At 43.7% G+C, this 22,085-nt stretch overlaps 1 protein-coding gene across 3 annotated transcripts in view; it reads left to right on the plus strand.

Annotated features, from left to right (window-relative positions):
- LOC109032099 (uncharacterized) overlaps positions 1-22,085 on the plus strand; it is a 114,591-nt gene that overhangs the window by 41,155 nt on the left and 51,351 nt on the right. For all 3 annotated transcript variants that reach the window (XM_019044096.2, XM_019044173.2, XM_019044253.2), the window contains exon 3: positions 371-3,111. In XM_019044096.2, coding sequence (XP_018899641.2) covers positions 371-3,111 — 2,741 coding nt within the window. The remainder of the gene's footprint in view (positions 1-370; positions 3,112-22,085) is intronic.

Consider the following 22,085-nt stretch of genomic DNA (forward strand, 5'->3'; position numbering starts at 1 on the left):
TTCTTTTATCCTAAATGAGACTCTGTATTTGGTGCGTTTCTGTTAAATTCTGTCAAAATGACCATGAACGGTGTATTTGAATAGTTCTGTCTTCTATTGAAATCGGAATTGCTAATAATTAGAAAACTCAAACTTTCTTTACGTTATTTATTTGTCCAAGCGACGTTTCGGAGGGTCCGCTGTCCTCTCTATTCAACAGTAACGCAACTGCAGCGAACCTGCCGGAACGTCGCTCAGAAAAGTTAATAACACGAGGAAAATTTGAGTTCATTAATTTTTTAGCGCTTCCGATCTTAATTCAAACATACTTTCTTTGTTTTATCAGCCTTATTTTACAATTCTTTTATTTCTTGTTTCATGTTTGTTTCAGACTCGACCTCCGTCTGGAATGGATCCGAGCGCGACCTGGCCGTGCCGAAAAAGCGTCGGCGGCGTGGTGTAGGTGGAGGCGGAGGGGTCCATAACACGGACCCGGGGGTCCACGACGAGGAAGACGAGGCCGACGACGAGGAGCAACCCTCCAGATCGTCATCCCTGCTTCAGTTCGAGACGTTAGAGCGCCACTGTCTCGACTACGAGACCGTCTTCAAGACCTCGGCCACGTCGGAGCCGTTCCTCCACGCCTCCTCCTCGCTCAACTCCCACTTCTACCTGGACCAACCCAAATGGACCTTCACCACCTTCAAGCCCCCGAAAGAGCCCGACGAGGACCTCTCCTCGCTCTCCTCCCAGTGTTCCTCCACCTCGAGCCGCGAGATCTCCTCCTCCGAGAACGAGGCATCGCTCCTGAGCCGCTGCTCCAAGTCCATCTCCTCGCAGCCGGACCGCAGCACCGTCCAGCGAGGACCGTCCAGCCTCAGGACCTTCCGCAGTTTCGACAGCCTCGTCCCGGACCGCCCCAGTGTTCCTGAGAAATCCAACGATTTCGCCTCCCTCAATTCCTTGAGGTTCAGCGACAAATCCCAGAGCCTGAACCTCAACGAAGCCTTCCTGGACAGCTTCGAGGACGAGCCCGCGTCGACCGTGATCCCGGTGTCGCGGAGCTTTTACAAGACGGTGGACTGTCTGTCGTCCCTGGACAGCACGGACGCGAAGAAACGGGACAGCCTGGAGTACAAAGACACAGACCCCGAGAAGAAGGTCGAGCAGGAGGTGGAGAAAATTCAGGGCGCCCAGAGGAGTAAGGACGACGCGGCGAAAGTGTATCTCCAAAGATCGGCCGAGAACCTGTCGGAGGATTCAGGGTTCGGGGACGGGCACGCCCTGAAGGGCTCGGTGAGCAGTCTGTTGCAGCTGCGGCGTACGAGCAGCTCCAGCGCCGTCTTCCCGATCCCCGAAGACGAGGCGGACTTCCAGTACTCCCCGCGCCCTGTCCTGCCCAGGCCGCCCGACGAGGGCACGCGACCGGCGGCGGCGGCGGCGGGCGCGGAGAAGCTAAAATTAGCAAAAGGCGGAGAGGAAATTCCTCGGGGAGAGGAAGGCCCCGCGGCTATAAATAGCTCTTGGCAAAGCGGAACCGCAGCCGACGGCGACGTCGAGCGGGCCGCCTCAGTAGTGAGCTGTGCGTCGCCAGTATCGTGCGCCCCGAAACCCTCGAAAGTCAACCGCAGCTTGTTGAGTGAGTTCAGTGCCAGTGAAAAAGATGAAGCGGTGATCCGGCCGGAACCCAAACGCGAGCCGCCGCCTTTACCCACCGCCCCAGTCCCGACGCGGCCGAGAGTCCTGCGGAACGACTCCTTCAAAATGGCCTCCCGACTACCCGTCGTGTCGACCCCGAACCTCCACAACCTCATCACCGACGAGGAGTTCGCTCAGATCCAAGAGCACAAGACGCAGCTGTTGCAGGAAGATGAGTACCTCTCGCGGTCGTATTCCCTCAAGAAGATGGCGACCAACTTCTCCGAGTCGAAGCTCAACAAGAAGAACTCGAAATCCAGCGGGAGCAACATCCAAATCACGACGAGCTTCGTGAACCTCAGCTCGACGACCAACGGCTCCAACAAAGGCGTCCACTTCTGCCCGATCGTCTCGGAAGTGAGCTGGCAGGAGACGTACTCCTCGGACGAGGAGAGCTCCGGCGCGGAGTACGAGAGCGAGGACAACGAGTACTTGGAGCTCAACGGGTCGGGCTCGTCGGGGTCCAGCCCGGAGAAGGATTCCTCGTCGTCGCCGGACCTGGACGCCCTCGTCGAGAAGCTCCTGTCGAGCGGGAACGCCGGGGAGCCGCGGAGGGAGATCATGGAGCGGCGCAACTCGGAGCGCGCCAAGATGATGCAGGAGTACATCAAACAGAACATAATCGGCGGCAACTTGCACATGCACGACCGCGGCTCGCCCTTGCCCTCCGCCCCGGCGGCGACGGCGGCGGTGGGAGCCCACGCTGGCAGTCACGTGGCGGGGCCCGTCCGCGCTCACTCGGCTCCCGCCAGCGCCGCGCCAGTCTCCGCCCGAACCATGGACGAACCGGTCTCCAAGCGCAAGTCCAACAAGCTCGGCGGCTTCTTCCAGCGCTTCTCCTTCCGCCGTCGGAAACCGCGCAAGGAAGAACAGCCCAAAGTGCGCGCTGAGGATACTCACAATCTCAATCTCAATAATAATAACAATTCGGATAGTGCTGTGAAAAGTGCGGAGGTTCTGGTCATACCGCTCCACGATGCCGGAACCGGTGCGTCCGAGCCGGAGGCGGTGGTGTCGAGCAAGCCGCCGCTCCCCAAGTTACCGCCGCGGACGGTCGGGGTGAACTCGTCGGAGGGGGCGCAGGGGGTGAAAAGGTCGCCTCCGCGTCGGCGCCCCGAGTGCGGGGATGTGGGGTTGTCGGGCGCGGGCTCGGGCGCCGCCGTCAGTACCATGTCTAATGTCGGCTCTATCGATCCAACGTCGCGGGTCGGGCTCCTGGAGACGGATTTGGACTCGAACGTGACCTCCAGTAAGCATGGTGCGCCGAGCAAGAAGGCCCGCAGCCTCCTGAACCTCGAGGGCCCTCACGACATGACCACCCTCCGGCCCGTCTGCAACATCAACCCCGACGCCAGCTACCTCGCCAACAATGTCGACTCCCGCGCCAAGTCCATGGAGTTCCTCCTCGATAAGGAAAATCACGCAGCCATACAGGTACGTCCACACTTTCATCCTTCACGCAAAAAGCCCCGTTAAATTTGTCGTAGATCAGTAACGTCGCAACAGGGTTGTCCGTGGTCCAGAAAACCCGGAAAATTAAGAAAATTATGGCAACCTAGAAAAGTCAGGGAATTCCTAGTTAAATTTAGAGATTTTCGCGACCAGTGTTTAGCAGAAGGCAGCGTGAATAAAATAAACACATCTATGTAGAAGTAACTTAAAAACGCAAGGAAACGAGTAAGCGAGGCTAAAAAACAACAAAACACAAAACCTGAAACGTTTCGGGGTGGTTTCAACCCCCTCCTCGACCAGGAAACAAAAACGCCAATTTAGGAAATTATAAAAATCAAAATACCTAGACCCCTATTTCGTGATAACAAAAAGTGAGGTTATCACTGAGAAGTAGTCATTTTTTTCGAAGGTCAGGAATAGCCAGGGAATTTGACAATTTTGAAGGCAGGGAAAAGCCAAAAAAGTCAGGAAAAGTCAAGGAATCGGGAAGTGAAAAAATCATGCAAACTTTCTCCCAGAAGTTGAACTTGAGGTCAGGGAGAGGGCGAGTTTTTTCGAAGGAAGGGGGAGCTTCGAAATGCATCCAAAAATCCACTAAAATCGGACAAAATTCCCCAATAATGTTCGAGGGCTTGAAAGAGGGAGGGGATAGTAACCATACCCCCCCCCCCCCTTAATTGAAGATTATGACGAGAGATAGCTAGGTGCCATTATAGTGACATATTTTCAATTGCGAGGAAAACGCGTTTGATCTTAAAAAAAAAAACTGCATCAACTTTCGTGACACAGATGAATCGTAAAGAACATCAAGGCATTGAAATGAACTGCAGTAATAAATGTTCTCAAAGAGTATACCGCTGTAGTGTCCTAGCAGAAATCGCACCCTGTTGCTATATCTGTTTTTTGCTTTTTCTCCTGACACGTAAAAAAAAAATAAAAGGATACCGTCAGGCGTAGTCAAAAATTGTTCTGTAAACCAATGGAAAAAACAAGTAAATTATATTCACACACTTTTGACGTACGTGGTCGTGAACTTTTTCGGTAAAGCTCCGGAAAATTTAGAGTACCTATTTTCTTATCATTGGTAGTTGGTTACGAACCGATTAAAGTCAGGAATTTTTCAAATTTTATGGAACTTGCAACTATGACTAATGTTACCTAGACATCGGGGATTTTTCAATCATATTTAATTTTTGAAAATAATAGCACAGTGCAGAGTTCTACAAACATTTTCGGCACAAAGAACGCCCAAGAATTTCAAACCTAACCAGTATTTCGACGGTTTAAAGTTTGCAGTCTAGAATACTCAGCTAGAGAAAAGAGTCGTTTGAATTTCTAATCTGACATGTTCAAGTTAGGTATTCACGGATTGTAATGAAACCTGAGACCTTCTTGTTGATACGAAAATGCATTAAACCGCTAACAACCTATTATTTTCGACAGTAAAGAGACTTTATCGATAGAATCTCAAAATCCGATGTTTTTACCCAATCGACATTATCGGAGATGACATCACCGTCAGGATTCTCTATTATATCGAATTAGATCCAAACAATAACAATAACATAACCTCTTTCGATGTTACCAACAAGAACAGATCGATCAATACCGTTTTTCTCTGGCTTGACGTAAATACCGTCTATTTGGACAAAAATCGTTTCATTTATTAATTTATTAATTACTATTTCCGTAGTCGATGGTCCGTTTTTTCGTGGACGGTCTCACTTCGTTGTTCCGCGGACGAAAGAACGTAACTCCATTTCTATGATGCAAAATTGACACAAACGATTCAATTTTTTACAAGAATGCACCTTGTGATGAACATTTTTTTTATTTTTGCATGAGATCAAAAAGAAAATCGGTGGAATTCTCAGGTAGAAGTTCCCAGAATTCTGCAGGTTAGAATACAATTTTCGCAGGGAAATTTGATAACATTGAAATGCAGTTCCGCTTTTCTAGTTCTTTTACGAGAGAAACACCGATTTAAGGGCTGCACCCACGTAATTCGTGATGAACGTTTTATTTATTTATTTTTGCATAAAATCAGAAAGAAAATCGGTGAAATTTTCAGGTAGAAGTTCTCAGAATTTTGCAGTTTAAAATACAATTTTCGCGGGGAAATCTGGCAAGATTGAAATACAGTTCCGTTCTTTCTAGTTCTTTCGCGAGAGGAACAACGATTTAAGGGCTCTCCCCGCCACTTCAGAAGTTGACCGTATCGATTTAACTCATACTCCTCATTCAAAATGGCAATAGGAGACAGGACTTCAGGAAAAGGATGCGCTGCGGGCGTTCTCTTCTCGGCGTGTGTGTAAAAATAGTCCTATCTCACTCGAAGATATTGTGCCGCGATCTGGCAGCCGTCGGTCGCATTTTCTAGGTTAATCTCTACAGGAGAAGAAGCACGCTTTCACCCCCTCCTCTCTGCGGCGACTAGCCCACGTCGATACGCCATGCCACCCCTAAATAGGATTCAGCGCCAGAAAAGTAAATACTGAGTGGAGGGAAGAAAGGCCTAGTTTTTTGCCAGGCAAAACGTTGGTCTTATATCGTGAATCCTCCTTGTGCGAGTTCAGGGAAATTATAATAAATTAACCGCTACCTCGTCGTGCTGCTGAAATTTTAGCAAAATCAGCAATTATTAGTAGACGAGTACAATGTAACCGTAAACACGCACAGTAGAATCTCCATTGTTCTATGAAAGATATTACACTGAATTACTGTCAGGGTTGATAAAAGGACATTTTTTTAAAAAAAATTAGGTGGTCGGTCTGTGAATTTCCTGAAAAATCATTTCATCCGCACGTATTATTTTTATATTCCTCCAAAATAATATTTCTTTTTCCGTCATTAATCTCGCATATTTTTGTGCTTTTTTGTAAGAGTACAATTTTTAAAGCTAAGCTTATCCTCTGAATTAAATATCACGTCGTGCTTTAAATTTGTAGCAAAAGCAGCGATTGTATTGGTCGGTAATTTGACCGTAAACATGAAGAGTAGAATCGAGTTCAAAGTTTGTTGTGTCGTGAATTTTCACGCAATTTTTAGAGTGTTTTTCTCAAAATTAGGAAATGATCGCTCAGAATGCCCTCAATTCAAATTATTCGTCAAGAGATATCTTGTTTTTATTTTAATGACTCACGGCTGTCACACTGGAGACTGAGAATGAAGAGTCATAACAGACATCGCGTCACGCAAGTTTTATCTCGTGTTTTTTACGGATATGATAAGAACTATCCTTTGATAAATTGGTTTTTTTTTCATCCTGATACATTAAGCTCCCCAGTTTCTAGAAAATGTAAACTACAATGATGAAACCCAAATGAATATAATTCATATTCAATCATCGATCGGTCATCATTGAATTTATGCGCAAGAAGAATGAAAACAAATTATGTTTAAGAAGGGGGAGCCAGAAAGAGAAGGAAGGAAAAAAAAAAACTTCTGAAAATCTTGCGTGAAATCAACAAACACGGGAAGGCAGCAACTGTTCTATTGCTGACTCTTTTCTTTTCTTTAAATAGAAAAATTGACCCAATTTTTTTTTTTTTTTAAATTTCGAAGACTCTTCCTCGATTTGAAAAATATCGTGCAAAAATTTCCACCGAGGAAGCTGCCTTTATTTCCTGTCAAAAAAATTATGTAGGACCGGAAGTTTTCAAGCACCGCTATCGAATTTAGATAAATGTCAAGTTAGCCATGACTTAAAATGATGTATGTCTCTTGACCTAGAGTCAAGAAGAAGAATTACATCCGTATTTGGTCATGGTGTGATTTTAAAATCATATATTTTCCTTATGATTTCATTCATGCGCTTTGTCCAATGAGAAATCTAGTGACGAATTTCCGATAAAAATCACCCTTAACCTCGCACCTCTGACCTCAGATTGATCGCTAGTTTTGCAATAATGAGCTTCCAAATCAATGGCGTAATTTCGGAATTGAAAAATATTCAATGAAAGAGGCGGGGTATCAATGGTCGGTCTCTTCTTATCGCGAATGAGCTTTGCTTCCCGATGTATTCATCTGCTGACCGGCCGAAAAGAACCAAATTTATTTTTTACATTGATTAACGCAAATATACATCTTGACTCATCAAATAAGCATTCTAATCATGCATTCCGATTGTGAAATTCGGAAGCCACGAATCTGGAACGCGTTTCAGAATCGCAAATCTCGGCTATTGTTTTTATCACTATAAATAAAAACCGCCCAACGTTAGCGCTGTTTTAGACATATTTTTTACAAGTGTTTACGGATTATGCAAGTAGTGTAACATATCCTTGAAAAGACAGGCGAAACCGAGTGGAGTCCAAGAATAAATTTTGCCAAGCCCTGAAAAGGCAGGGAACTTTGCTGAGGAACCTTGGAATGTTTCCTTCCAGCCTTAATATGGCATATTTTCAAATTGAGAAACTTTTCAATTAAATAATTTTCATGAGAAATCAAGCCTCCCCCAACCCCCCCCCCCCCAAAAAAAAAAATTAATTGAAGTCAGGAAATTTTTAATTTAAGAAAAATGTGGTAAAATACTGTTATTTTAATGTGAAAAATAAAATGCACCTTGAAGTCCACAACCTGGTAACTTAAAATCACGTGTGTTTCGACTTTCATAACCGATATCCGGTTTCATATCCAGTCTTTTCAACCAAACTAGGTATTCGGTTATAACAGCCGAAATCCTGAAATTTGGTTGAAAAGACTGGATATGAAACCGGATACCGGTTATGAAAGTAACCAAGTAATCTGATTGAGGAAACCGAATGATTTAATTCTCTGTACCAAATAGAACTACCTATTTCCCATATCTAGTTAACAATTTCGTTTAACCGAGCAATTTTTTGGAGCACGACTGCTCGGCTCGCGTCCAGTGATCACTAGTGACAATTCATGAAAGTTGGCAAGACTGGACTTCGCACTTTTAAATGTACGCAAAATAATCGACATCTATCGATCGACCATCGAACTTTGTCAGGAGTTGAGTGTTTACAACAGAGATAAATGAAGGAAAAAGAGCGTTGCTGTAGGCGCGATGTCCATCCGCTCTCTGTATACACATTCGGTCACTCACTTCGCAAGCCAAGTTTTACTGCGGGAAGTCTCAAGCCATTCATTGGAAACGAAAAAAAAAACAATCGCGTAAAATCGTAGCGACATGCCAACTTTAGTGTCTTACAGGGTGATTAATATGTCTAAGAGTGTCTGCCAACTTTTCGGTGTTTCGGGGCTTTTGTATTATGAACTTTGGCAGTGGCGTAACGGACCGCACCGCAGTTGAGTTTCTGAGCCCCCTTGAAGTGATCTAACCCCTCGCCTCACCCACCCCCGCGGCTCAATGAATGATGCATTAACCCCTTGCCCCACCCATCTTCCGCTCAATGAATGATGCGTGCGAGACGGTTCCGTACTACCGTGATAAGGAATAACGCCGTATGAACCTTCAGGCGTTGCCAAATTTCGATTGAAAAACACGAATTTGCGGGTAAACTTGTGAATATGTTTCGTCCAGTTTTTCGTAGAATGTTGTTCGCAACTGTGCGGAAAGTTCCTGAAAAGTTCAAGGAAAAATATTCATAACTTTCCTCAAAAATGAACATTTTACTGAACGAAATTTAGCAACTCTAGAATGTTCATACGACGTTCTTCCTTAGCACGGCAGTGTAAGCGAGAAAACAATCTGAGGGATGGGGGAAGATGAAAATGCCAGTAGTCGCCTCTACAAAAGGTTATAAAAAGCCTCTTTAACAGAGAAGGATTTGGAAGGCGTTTGCTTGTATTATAATACCTTAAATCCAATCTTCATCATTTTTAGTATGAACCAGGCAATAGGTTTATACCTAAGCTACCTATTTTGCTTACAAAAAAAAAAAAAAAAAAAAAAAACCTTCCGAAGCTTTGAACTCTTTGGTAACATGGCAGAGTAGACAAGGTACAAATTCAAGCATACTGATGGCAAGTTAGGTTGGTTCCGAAAATGGCTCACATCAATACCTCTCGTTTTGACCAAAAAATTCAGGGTGCCCACAAGCGAAAATTCCGCACAAGAGCCCGGTTTTTTTTAAAAAAAAATTTGTAATTCTTTTCGCAATTTGAGCGAGATTTTCACAGATTTGATATTTTTCGAATTTTGTCGATTGGAGGTACTGAAAAAGTACTGAATTTTTCTGTTGAGGAGGTACTGAATTTTTTGGGATGTACTGAAAAAGTATTGTAATAGTACTGATTTTTGGCCAGCCTGTTTTAGCAGACACCGAAAAATATGTATCAGACCCTGTTCGCAACCTGTCTACTGGTCCATTCGTGGCAAAGTAGTCGCATCGGGGGAACCGTTAGGAGATAGTAGAAAGAGGAGACAGGTAGTAGTCGGCAACAAGCCTCCAAGAGCGCACTGCGTCGGCTGAAGGCGCATATCAACGGGGCACCGCGCCCCAGGCAGGCGCTGCACCGGCTGTGGCTCAATTCGATTCTTATCACTGCGCTTACAAAACAAAGCAGATGGGAACGGCCTCCCGTTGATTAATCGAGCCAATCTCGTTCTCATCTCTGCTTCGACGCTTATTCTTCCCGTCTTTCAACTGCAGAGGTGTGAACGATCAAAGTTTGCGAGATGCCTACCGCTCGAAAACGAACGCATTCATTCACTGCCACCGATGTTGCTTGATGTAACAACTCCGCTGTGCTGAGTTAAAACGCCGAGATGATGAAAAGCACCAGATGAAAACTGAATTTTCTTGTTGAAATTCATATGTTTTCCTTTGAAATATTCGCAGAATTCTAATTGCCATGTTCACTGGAAAAAAAAAACACATTGGATCTATAGAGTCCAGACTTTTGAAAACATTGACAAGAAAAAATACTCTTGAATCAATGGGATTTTTGCTTGAATCAAAAGGAAATCCGCTTAAATTAAGAGGCTTGGTTCTTGATTTAAGCTAGATTCTGATTGAATCAAGAGTACTTTTTCTTGTCGATGTTTTTAAGAGTCTGGACTCTAGATCCAGTGTTAGTACTCTAGTTGGATTGCATTTTGCAAAAAGCAGGAACCAATAACACTCCAACGTTGCTAGGATTGTGCAACAGAACTAACACGCTTTGCAATAAGATTATTGGAATCATGCAAAAAATTAAATTTACAAACGTACTTTTCCTCTTGAATTTTTAATTTATTGTGAGTAAAGATTAGACCTCTTTAGATGATCAGTTTATATTTGCGAGGTCAAAAAAGTTGCACAATCTTAACGACGTTGGAATAATTGGAAGAGGCGGATGATGGATTATGGTTGGTTGGATGATTGGACGTTGGAATGCTCTTGGTTCCCTTTTGCAAAATGCAAAATTCGTCTCAAAATGTTGAAGAAACATATAAAAGAATAAACTCAGAGTTTGGTCCCTTTGGCTAGAGAAAATTTAGTGCTAGGTTTGAATCCGAGCTCGGTTGTTCCAAACATGCTCTTTTTTTCTTCGTGCGCACCGCATCTCAATGACAAAATTAGGACCAGTCTCGTCCCGAAATCTATTCAGTCCCCGGCGAAAAATTTAAGTGATTTTGGTAAATCAGTGCGTGACATGTCTGTACTCTTTGAATTTGTATTTAATACGCGTTGAATGATAGATTTTAGCACTATTCGTGCGCTAACGTCTGTGAAACTGAGGACCGGGGTGAGAAATCAAGTTCTTTTTCAACTCCATGCAAAAGTTAAGTATAAGAACCATCCATTTCAACCAAGAGAATAGCTCCATTCCCCTCTTGTCTTCTTTGTCTACCGCATTGTCTTTCAGTTTCAATAATGGACCACTAGACAAGGTACGAATTTCAGCATTCTGATACACGTTTCTTCATAAATATCTCACGTAAAACACGATGCGCACAACGAAAATTACCGAAATCAACTCCTTCCAAAGATATTTAATGATTCTTGGTGCGTGAATTGAAACCACCCGCTCATGAAAATTCAATGCTCTACGTGATTTACTTCGCGCGCTAAACGTTATCATGAACGTCTCTGCGATAAAAAAATCTGGCAACCTCTATCTTGACACTTTGGCTCAGCTATGGCAAATTTCTTATAATTTTAAAAACGCATGTTGGGAAGTGAGCATTGCTCGATTGAGGAGCTTGCAGAAATCGCTGTAGTGCGCGATTTGACTCTGTAGAGCTTTGAGTTTCTTGTGAGCGGGCAGTTCAAATCCCTCGTAACCAATGTGAAATAAAAATGTTAATATGTCCGTTAGGAGTTGATTTCAGTAATTTTCGTCGCGCGAATCGTGTTCTACTTGAAATTTTGGTTAAGATACATGTATCAGATTGCTTAAATTCGTACCTTGTCTAGTGTTCCAATAGCCCCTTGAATGGGGTGTCTTCAGGCTACCTTCCTCCCCACTTCAAAAGTTCCTTGTTCCGCCCCCGCGTATCATCATCTGAAGGACGTTGCGTAGTAAATTACGCAACCATGACGTTACGTCACGGTGTAACACGGGAACGCTCCCCGAATTCCCGTTTGCCGGCGACGACGCCAATATCTGCCATGACCCATGAGATCACTGGGGTGCCGGTCGGTCGTAAAGATGGAATTTGAATGGAGAGCCTGAGTAGACGAGCCAATTATCGCAAGCTCCCCCGCATATGTCTCGGAGCCCGAGCTACGCGCCGAGTCGCATCGCATCGCAGCGGCCGAGGCCCGCGACCTTGTATCAATAAACAGGCATGACTGCATCCATTGAGTGCGAGTTGTGAGCTGCGAGTCTCCCCCAGGCCCCCGCATGAGGAAGCACTCCCAGCGAATCAACCAGTTCTCATCGTCATATCCTCCGTAGCACGTTGCGAAGTCGCCCCCGGCTCCGAGGCACTGGAACATAGGGACCTATTGCGTGTCATGGAATCCTCCTTTTAGTCAGGTGGATCGGCATAACAGGGTGTCTACCAGTCCGGAATTAGTACTGATTTTTCAAGGGCGGTTCGGAAGTACTGAAAAAGTGCTGAAATTCCCCCAGACGGTCCGGAATTTTTATCATTTTTTTGTCCTTTTTGTCGCAATTTGAGAAGGAAATTCCAGTTTTTGATAATTTCCGAATTTCGTCTAATTGAGGCACTGAAAAATTATTGAATTTTTCTGTTGAAAAGGAACTGAAATTATTGGGAATGGACTGAAATAGTACTGTATAAGTACTGATTTTTGGCCAGCCTGTTTTAGTAGACCCTGCATAATAGTCGTGCATTTCTCGGAAAAAGCATGAAACTTTCAGGAAGTGTTATATACCCGCATCAAGAAACGAATTTAAACTGGGTGCCAAGTTGTCAAAGGTTTAGGAGGACTGGAGAGCCGAAAGAACCATGAAAACATAAAACTTAGATGCCGAATTTTGTTAGTTTTTTTTGGGGGGGGGGGGGAGAGGGGGGGGGGGGGGGGCTTGCTTCATGCTTCAAGTAAAGGGAAATATCGCACGTTTTAGCGGAAAATGGAGCATTTAGCTACAAATCGCAGTTTTGGACGCGGAGATGATCGGAAATGTACTGTGGGGCTAAAGCGCTGGATCGCGGTATTGGAACACTCTGCGTCCCTGGTATTACGTCACAATGACGTCATGTATCCCGGTGTATTGAAAATCTCCATCGGAGGGCGGTGACCTTGAATGTTGTTGACGTACAGAATTTGACAGGACTGACTCAGCTTTTTGCCGATAAAATTGAACGAGCGGAAAGTGGGCAAGTCGGTATGATGTATTGGTAGTGGATTAGCTCAAATTTCTTCCTATTTTTATGAGTGCTCCTCGAATATTTCCCTCGTGTTTCTGAAATAAGGGCGTAACTGTATTTTCACATGAGCCTTCCTGTTCATATATCGCCCTCCTTTTCGGGGCTTGTATTGAAATTGAGATACGCGTTTTCGTCAGAGGAGCGACGAAATTTGAGGGAAATAAGTAAGCTGTGGCAGTTTGTCGTTTCCCGGATGAAGGAACGTAAATCCATTCCCAGGTTGCAAAATTGCCGCAGAAATGTCCATTTTTGTAAGTATGTACGAGCGCATTTTGTCTGGAACTTCTCTGATTTTTGCTTGAGACCAGAAGGAAAATCGGTGGAATTCTCAGTTCGAAATACCCAAGATTTCCCTGCATGGTAAAAACGCAATTTACGAGGGGAAATTTGGTAACATTGAAAATGTAGTTATGTTCTTTCGTGAGGGAAACGAGGCATCTCCGCTTTATTCTCTTCGTCTGTAGCTTTTTTTTTTTTTTTTTTTTTTTTTTTTTTTTTTTTATCAATTTGACGCTATCTGGAAATTTTGGCGCAAGCAGTTTGACCCTCAAAATCTAAAACAATTAAAGGAGATAATAGTCCTGAATGGTGAGCTCCAAGACAAAAATGTGCGAAAACGTGGTTTAATGTTTGCAAAAAGTTAAGGAACATTTTGTCCCGGAAGATGAGATTCCTTTTCAAAGACAGCGGCATATTCTACTTCTCCTAAAATATAGCTGAAATTAACCGAACCTGGAATATCGCATGTGTTTGGTCAAATCGAACGGTTCATTTTCGCATGCAGTAAAACTTTCGCCTCAATTTGGGTTCCTGTAAAGAGATTTCTCGACGGTAATTAAGAGCTGAAATGTGCGGCGTAAATCCATTCTTTTGCCAAATATTTGGAAAGGAAACCAGCATTTCTGCGAAATTCGTTCAATATCTCAAAGATTGCTTACTTTCGATACAAAATCACCTTAAAGTCGCGGAAACGCTCCGAATTATGAGGTGGGCAAGTCAGGGCCAACTCGGAGCAGCTCTTTGTGAGCCGCAGACCAATAAAAATAACTGGAAATCCACGAAACGTATCAAACTGAGCGGAGGCGTAGCTTTCAAGGGCGGGCGTGGGGAAAGTTCTGTTCTTTCTCCACTTTTATGTTCCTCTCCAAGTCGTAGGAAAAAATTCGGGTGAAAACAGAGCGATAATCACTGATAAATGGCGATGCGTTGACTCGCATAATAATGCGTCAATATTTATCTTGTCGAGCTAACTCTTTGCCTTCGCTTATGTTCGACGTTCGTGCTAAGAGAGAACGCCGTATGAACCCTCAGACGTTGTCTTATTTCCTCAGATAAAGTACGATTCTTTAGTGGAGCTTGCGAATATTTCTCCTCCAATTTTTCAGAGTATTTGGCGCGCAGTTCAATCCGGAGTTTTTGTCAATTTTAAGGTATAATCATCCGCAACTTTCCTCAAACATTAACATTTCATAGGAGGAATTTTGGCAACATTCGAATGTTCTTACTGCGTTTTTACACAGCATAGCCACACAGTTGAGCAACGTTCCGACAGTGTTACCAAACATCTCGGTATCCGTGTTCTTTTTTCTGAAGAAGCCATTAATGGATTATGCGTTTCACGCCAACTGACCGACAGTACTGCGTTTCGCGCAGTGCGAGAAGTATTCATGCAGTCTTGTAGGCGCTAATATGCGTGTCGTGCCGACCGCATTGTTTGGCACAATGCGTGAAGTATTTATACAGTCTTGCAGGCGCTAATATGCGTTTAACGCCGGCCGTGGCAGCTCTGTGTTTGCCGCATTATTCAGACCCGCGTCAAAATAATCACGGCTTCAACCAAAAGGTATTTTTTAGAGACAGTATACCACTGAAACCGAGCGTAATTGCAACTGGCTGTTTCGGCTTACCATGCCTATTGTCACAACCTTTTTTATCGCACAATAACTGGTAACTTGGTGAAATGAGTAGAAATATTATTAAATTCCCTTTCATCATCAGGATTATCGGGACTGAATCTCTTGTATGCGTCAGGAATTTGCAATTTGCGTACTTTTTCTCGTGTGAAATTTCGTGAGGAACACAATGGTGTCACTAGTTTTCTGTGAAGTACCGTAGGTTGTTCTGAGATATATCTGGGGATGAAGGAAGTGTTCTGTTGATGTAATGTAGTTTTTTTACTCTATAGACCAGTAAGAAGGTGCGACTAGCGAGTGACTAGGGCGTAGATCAACAGTTGAGTGATGAAGTCCGGAAAGTAAAAGCTTCCACCATTGCCAATATACCAGTAGAGGGTATTTGTCTCTGAGGAATTCCTGTCCGTACAGTTTGAATTTTTTATAGTATACGGGTCGTATGCAACTTCAAGCGCGTTGGCGTGGCGTTGCAGGCTCAGAATTACATAGAAGCGAGGAGACCCGGCCGAGCTCCGACGATTCCCAATAGCGAGGCGTTAATGATCGATTTTCGATATTTGCCTATTTGAAGCTATGGCAAAGAATCGATTATCAAAGTATTAGTTGCGAACACTCTATCTATCGATTCTTATCCAAAGTTTAAATGGAATGTCAATCGATTCATCGCAAAGCACGCTGCGCCAGCCACTGGCTGCGACGCACAGTGGATCGAGTCAATGGAAGAAGTCGGACATGAAATTTTTGACAAAAATTGTAGAATTTTACGTTTATCTCATCACAATTTTAATTTTAAGGGGTGCTTCCTCCAGAAAATTTTACGAGAGAACCAATGAAACTACTTTCAAACACTGAAAAAAAACCACATTGGATCTAGAGTCCAGACTCTTGAAAACATTGACAAGAAAAAATACTCTCGATTCAATCGGATTTTTGCTCGAATCAAAACGAAATCCGCTTAAATTAAGATGCTTGGTTCTTGATTTAAGCTAGATTCTGATTGAATCAAGAGTACTTTTTCTTGTCGATGTCTTTAAGAGTCTGGACTCTAGATCCAATGTGTTTTTTTTTTTTCCAGTGAAACATCAAAATTTTGTATTAATGAAGATATATGCTTTTAAAATTTTATATCATGTCCCACCTCTTCCATTGACTCGATCCACCGTGCGACGGGTCCACAATCGGAATCTGCGAGCGAGCGGCGGTTGCGGCTAGAGTCATGGCATTCGCGATCGGAACTTGGAAGGCGAACCGGAGGGTAGACGCGGAGTCCCCCACCCGCTTCGCGGGCCCCCGGCGGCGGCGGTTGACGAGTGGAAGTGGTGTGTGGAGTGGCGACCATGATGAATTCAGGTCAACAAAAGAAGCGCCCAAGTTTACATGTCAATTGATTCTGCCTCGTTTTCCGATCGGGTATTACTCATTCATGTCTGACGCGCCTGCGTCGTCGCCGAGCGTCTACGCGCCGAGCCTCGCATCCGCGCTCGCGCCTCATCCCGCACAGTTGCAGTGGCGAGGCACGAATGATCGATCATCGATACTTCCCCATTTGCAGCTATGGTAAAGAATCGATTATTAAGACGTTCCGCAGTTATCGATCCTTTTCCATAGGTTTAAATGGCAGATCAATCGATGTATCGCAAAGCACGCCACGCCACTGCGCAGTTGGCACCACTTGTTTCAACGCCTGTCAATTGGACCCAGGCCCAGGGTTGCCACCGTCAGGGAATACTGGGAAAACCGGGAAATGTCAGGGAATTTTGAAAAGTCAGTGAAAATGACGAAAATACAATGGAGAATTTCTTAAATCACTTTTATTTTCTCTATAGAAATGGTTTGAGGTTTCGAACAACAAATTTTGCAAAAAAAACTATTTTCGATTATGTCTTATCAACCACCTGTCACATCTTCAACTGTCAGGGAATTTCGCCAAAATGTGTTGGGGAAATCAGGGAAATGTCAGGGAAGTTCATTTTATAAATTCTGTAGCAACTCTGTGGACCGCGTTTCGCAGAAAGAAACCTAGTCACATCGGCCATTGTCAAATTTAACCGGGCCATTAAATTTTTTCTAGAGGACGTTTGTGTAGATCCTTTTGAAAATTTTAAGGAATTTGCTTCCTACTATGCAGAAAATTCCCTGGAATTTGCGTACAAATCCGCACAACCGTTCTCACGTAAAAAGTCAAATTGCCCAACTGAATATGGCAATGGCTGATGTGGCGTGGTTCCTTCATGCATTTAGCGCGGTCCAAATATGTCATCTAAGACCCGGGAAAACCGGGATCTGTTATGAACTGAAAAACTTTAGGGAACTCCGAAAATCCATCAGGCCTTTAGCGATGCCTCCGCGAACAGAGACAGGGCAAAAAAAGGCAGCTGTCCCATAGGTTGAGCATAGGTTTAAATGGAGGAAATTCGGTGTTGCCGAATTGCTGGATCCGCCTCTGCCCCATAAACTCGGTAACGCATGAAGAGGGTGGGCGTAGAGCTGCGTTAGAGGGAACTAAACATAGACGGCGAACGAGGCTCCATGCTGTGTAGAAGTTATTTTTGGAGGTCAACGATTTTTTTGGCAGATGATTGGCGAAAATTGGACTTCATTTTGCAATAAGGAGTAGCTATTTCTGGCTCACCCTTAGAAGCATGTATCTGCACAGGGGAACCAACGGCACATATGCTGTTGCTGAAATGAGCCGAAAATATTGTTTCCTCGTTCAATCTATGAGTTGAGTTGAGCTTAGTTTGACAAACTTGCCCGACAGACTGCTCAACCTCACCTTCGTCATTAATTAACTTGGCCAAGAAAACCCTCAACAATTTGTCGTATTTCTGCCAAACGGAACTATGTAAATTGAGACATGGGCCCTGAGACCCATAAAAAAACGTGTATAACAGGGCTCACGTCATAATGCACATTATTAACGGAAGTTTTAAAAAATTGCCGTTGAGTGTTTTTCCATTTAAAAAAATAACTTACGGCAGGAAGTCTGCGACGTCGCAAACCGAGTTATGTGATTGCCGACTTACACCGTCGATATAGAAAGAGAAAAATACTTCGTCATTATCAGGCATAACAATACAAAAGACGTCTATCTAAATAATGCACTCTTGGCAGACAGACTTCTTTTGCGCGAATAGGTCCTTTATGAACGATAAGAAGCCTCTATCCGTTGGATGGCGGTCTATACGGCGTTTGGATGCGACTATTCGTACTCAAGGAACATCCGTGTTGCATACACACAAAATTGAAGGCTCGCTTTTCCTTTTGATTCAAGCGAAATTCCGATTGAATCAACAGTATTTGTTCTCGTCAATTTTTTTAAGAGTCTAGACTCATGCTCCAAAAGACCTCCTTTTTAACTTTCTCGCTCCCCTTGCAGGTAGAGGAATAGTGTCAATCCAATAAAAAAACAAAACAAAACAAACAAAAAAAAAAAATTGGAATTTTTATCATTTCTAGGCGTCTGAAGGTGCCTTAAGTAGAAACAACCAAATTTGAAAAAAATGTGTGTCCGTCCGTCAGGCGTCCCCCAAATCTGTGCACAGTCGTATCTCAAAATCTATTCGTTCAACTTCACTGGAAAAAAAACACATTGGATCTAGAGTCCAGACTCTTAAAAACATCGACAAGAAAAAATACTCTTGATTCAATTAGATTTAAGCGTAAATCAAGAACCAAGCCTCTTAATTTGAGCGGATTTCCTTTTGATTTAAGCTTAAATCTGATTGAATCAAGAGTCCTTTTTCTTGTCAATGTTTTCAAGAGTCTGGACTCCAGATCCAATGTGTTTTTTTTTCTTCCAGTGTTCATTCAAAATTTGCATTTACGACCATAGCTATGGTCTCCTAATTTCCAGTGTAGGGGCACCGGCCTATTATTTCAACGTCTCGAGAGTGAGGGGGAAGTGAAGTAGTCGAAAACCTTACAAGATTAATCGCAAGGCTCATGGGAAAAAATGAGCCCTTCCACCTGACCGAGCCGAGCGTTGAGGTGAGAAAGGAATCCGTAAGAGTGAATCCAATTACACAGGATCGACCACTTAGGGATCCGCGCGAACGTAACGCACGGACGCAAAGCTCGCAGGATTTAATCGGAAGTAGTCACAAGCCGGTGACTCGACGTGGGCAGCAAGTTGGAGAATCAACAGTCCTCCCATGGTGACTCGGCCCGGTCCCAGACCGTGTATAATGAAGCTGTAGAGTTGCGAGCCGGTGGCGTGGCGTGTTTTGCAGTATATCGATTGATTTGCTATTTAAGCCCATGAACGGATCGATAAACAGGGTGTTCCTTGATAGTCAATGGAGATGTTGCATGTGTGAGGGATTTGCGATTTGACTGTTGATTCTCATGTAAAAGTTCGCGAGAAACACGATGGTGCCACTGGTTTTCTTCGAAATCAACTCCCAAGCTCAAAAAAAACTCTCAAGTTGAGGCCAAAATGGAGGAGATATCCCACGCTCTCCTGAGAGTCCACCTCTAAGTACATCAAGACAAACTCTCCATGCAAAGATAGGGAGCAAATACATTGACAGGGCTGCCACTTTATTTGGGGACTCTAAAATTGAAAACACGGCAACACTGCTAATGTATTTGCTCCCCATCTTTGCATGGAGAGTTTGTCTTGATGTAGAGGTGGACTCTCAGGGTAGGGTGGGATATCTCCTCCATTTTGGCCTCAACTTAAGAGCTTTTTTTGAGCTTGGGAGTTGATTTCAGAGAAATAAATGGCAATAGCTGACATGACTTGGCTCCTTTCTACTTAACGCGGTCCATTTTTTCTCTAAATTTTCGCATACTTCAGATAAAATCCGAATACGATTCTCTTAAAATTGCGCAGATAATATTCACGATTTCCGTAAGAATTCGCAATTTATGGACCGGAAATCGGCCCCGTTGGAATGTACATACGGCGTTTTTCCGTAGGACGGCAGTGCGGGTGACTCGCGGAGGGTGGAAACGAGGTCAGAGTCTCGCGAATGTAGGTCATTGTATTGCGTTAGTGAACTGCTGGCAATCAATACCCCCGCCGCCACCCTCCCCCCTCCCGCCCTCCCATTCTGCGGACAGGAGCCCAGTCACTCGCTTTTCGCGTTCGCTGCCCGGCGCCTAATTGCTTTTCATTGTTCCGTAAGCACTCAGATTTTATAAGTACCTAATCAGGGTAAGATTCCGTGCGAAGAAAAGCAATTCGCCCGGCGGCGGGGGTTTGATACGTTCCGAGAGGAAATATTTTAGGGAGCCTGCGTCGGAGAGTTAAAGTTACTCTCCCAGGATGAATTCTTTTACTGCCGCGCTAAGGAAGAACGCCGTATGAGCCTTCAGACGTTGTCAAATTGAAGTGTTTGTCAAAAGGCTGGGTGCGGAAAGGATATTTATTGGTTGCCATGTCTCAGATCCTCCGCTGGAGGTTCATCCATTATAATTGAAGCAAATGCATGGAATTCGTTTAAACTTTTATAAAAGTCTTTCTTGATTTCACGATGCTGAAAACGAAAAATTTCAGAAAATTCACACAATAGTTTCCTCTCTAAAATGTAGTATAGTAGTGAAGATGCTGAGAACCCGCAATCAAGAAATGCCCCTTCAGCGCGCAACACCTCAATTTCCTTTGAAAAATCACACAATTTTGGGAAATTTTGTGAATATTTTCCTTCCAATTTTTCTGGTATTTTTGTTCGTAATTTTATCTAAGGCGTCTGAAAGTTTCAAGGAAGAATATTCTAAAATTTCCTAAAAAATAAATAATTTTTGGCAGGAAATTTGGCAACCTTTGAATTTTCGTACGATGTTTTTCCTTAGCACGGGAGTTTAGCCGTGCGTCGCGTCGTGAAACTCAACAGACGCCTCTACTGACGGCAATTAATTAGAGTGAACTCAAAATGACCTTGGGTTAACTTTTTAGGTTATTTATCTCGCGAGCATCAGTAGTCCAAGAGGAGTTTCTTACAGCCACCCCTCGTCTTCATCTATTTAAGGGGAGTTTTTAAGTATTTGGAAGGGATGACGTCATATTCAAGAATATTTCTGCGTAAATCAAATATTTTTTCCACTGAGGCGACTAACAGAGTTGATCGCCGTAGCGTTCTCCGGGAATGATGAGTGATGACTGATGAGCAACGTGTTGAGAGGACTCTTCAACAAATAACCTGTTCGATGAGCGACGTTGAGCGAATTTTATTTCGAAACTCGAATTCCCCCGCGGGCTCTGTCTCATCGATCATCAACCGGGACCGTGCCCACCAGATTGACGAATTGTGATGATCGCGAAGGTATGGAACTTTTCTAGAATCACCTCCTGAGCAAGGGTCTAAAATAATCCATCAGAAACTCGAGACGTTGTTATTTAATGCCACCGAGGTGGAGGTTCGCAACTCGAGTAAAATTTGCTAAAGGTACAGTTCCGAACTCCGAATGAAACTCTTTCATTCGTCGGTCATCTAGCATCGCTTCGTTAAAAACAGAGTTTTAAGGAGGGTTCAAAAGACTTGAAGATTTAGGAGAGCATACTTGGACTACATTCCGCAATATTAGGAACTACAATTTCTAACTCATTATAGATACAACATTTTCCTCGCGAAAGGATGTAACTTCATTTCAATGTTACCGTTTCCTCTCGTAAATTGCATATTAAACAGAAGAATCTTGGGGTGCGAACTAAAAATTTCACGTATTTTTCTGCAGATTTCATGCAAAAATCAGAAACATGTTTAAAAATTGCACAGGTGCATTTTTGTATAATAAGTTAATTGTTTGAGTCGATTTGGCAACCTTTCAATGAATGGAGTTACGTTCTTTCGGCCGGGATATGACGACGTGAGCCATTAGTTTTCCCATGCGTTTCGGTGTTTCTATGCATGAGCCAGAAATTGTATTCTCTTATTGCAAAATGCAGTCCAATTGTACACTGTAAATAATTTAACGAATTTCAGTTTCCTTCTCAAATGACCTCATCGTCCAAGATTTCATGCGATGAAAAACGAGCCGCTTGGCTGAAATTTCGACTTCTCAGTGAGAACATAGTTTAGAGATCCTGCCAATTGTTTCTTTAGGTCTACTAAAATCTATTGCGGGAAGAGAAGACCAGGTAATCGATTTATTCAAATTCTTTTGAAGCCTCTGTTATTCGCTTCCGCGTGCTATGTATGCAAGGTTGAGAAGTGCGAATTGCATTGTTCCGCGAGTGGCGAAGATAAAAAAAATAATGGTCTTTGTTCGCGTTTTTGACCGGACGAGGCTCGGTCAAAAATGTAGCACTTATGCAGTCCGCAGAATAACTTAAGCGTCGAATA

The sequence above is a fragment of the Bemisia tabaci genome, chromosome 2 (genome assembly GCF_918797505.1).
Source record: "Bemisia tabaci chromosome 2, PGI_BMITA_v3".
Classification (NCBI taxonomy): domain Eukaryota; kingdom Metazoa; phylum Arthropoda; class Insecta; order Hemiptera; family Aleyrodidae; genus Bemisia; species Bemisia tabaci.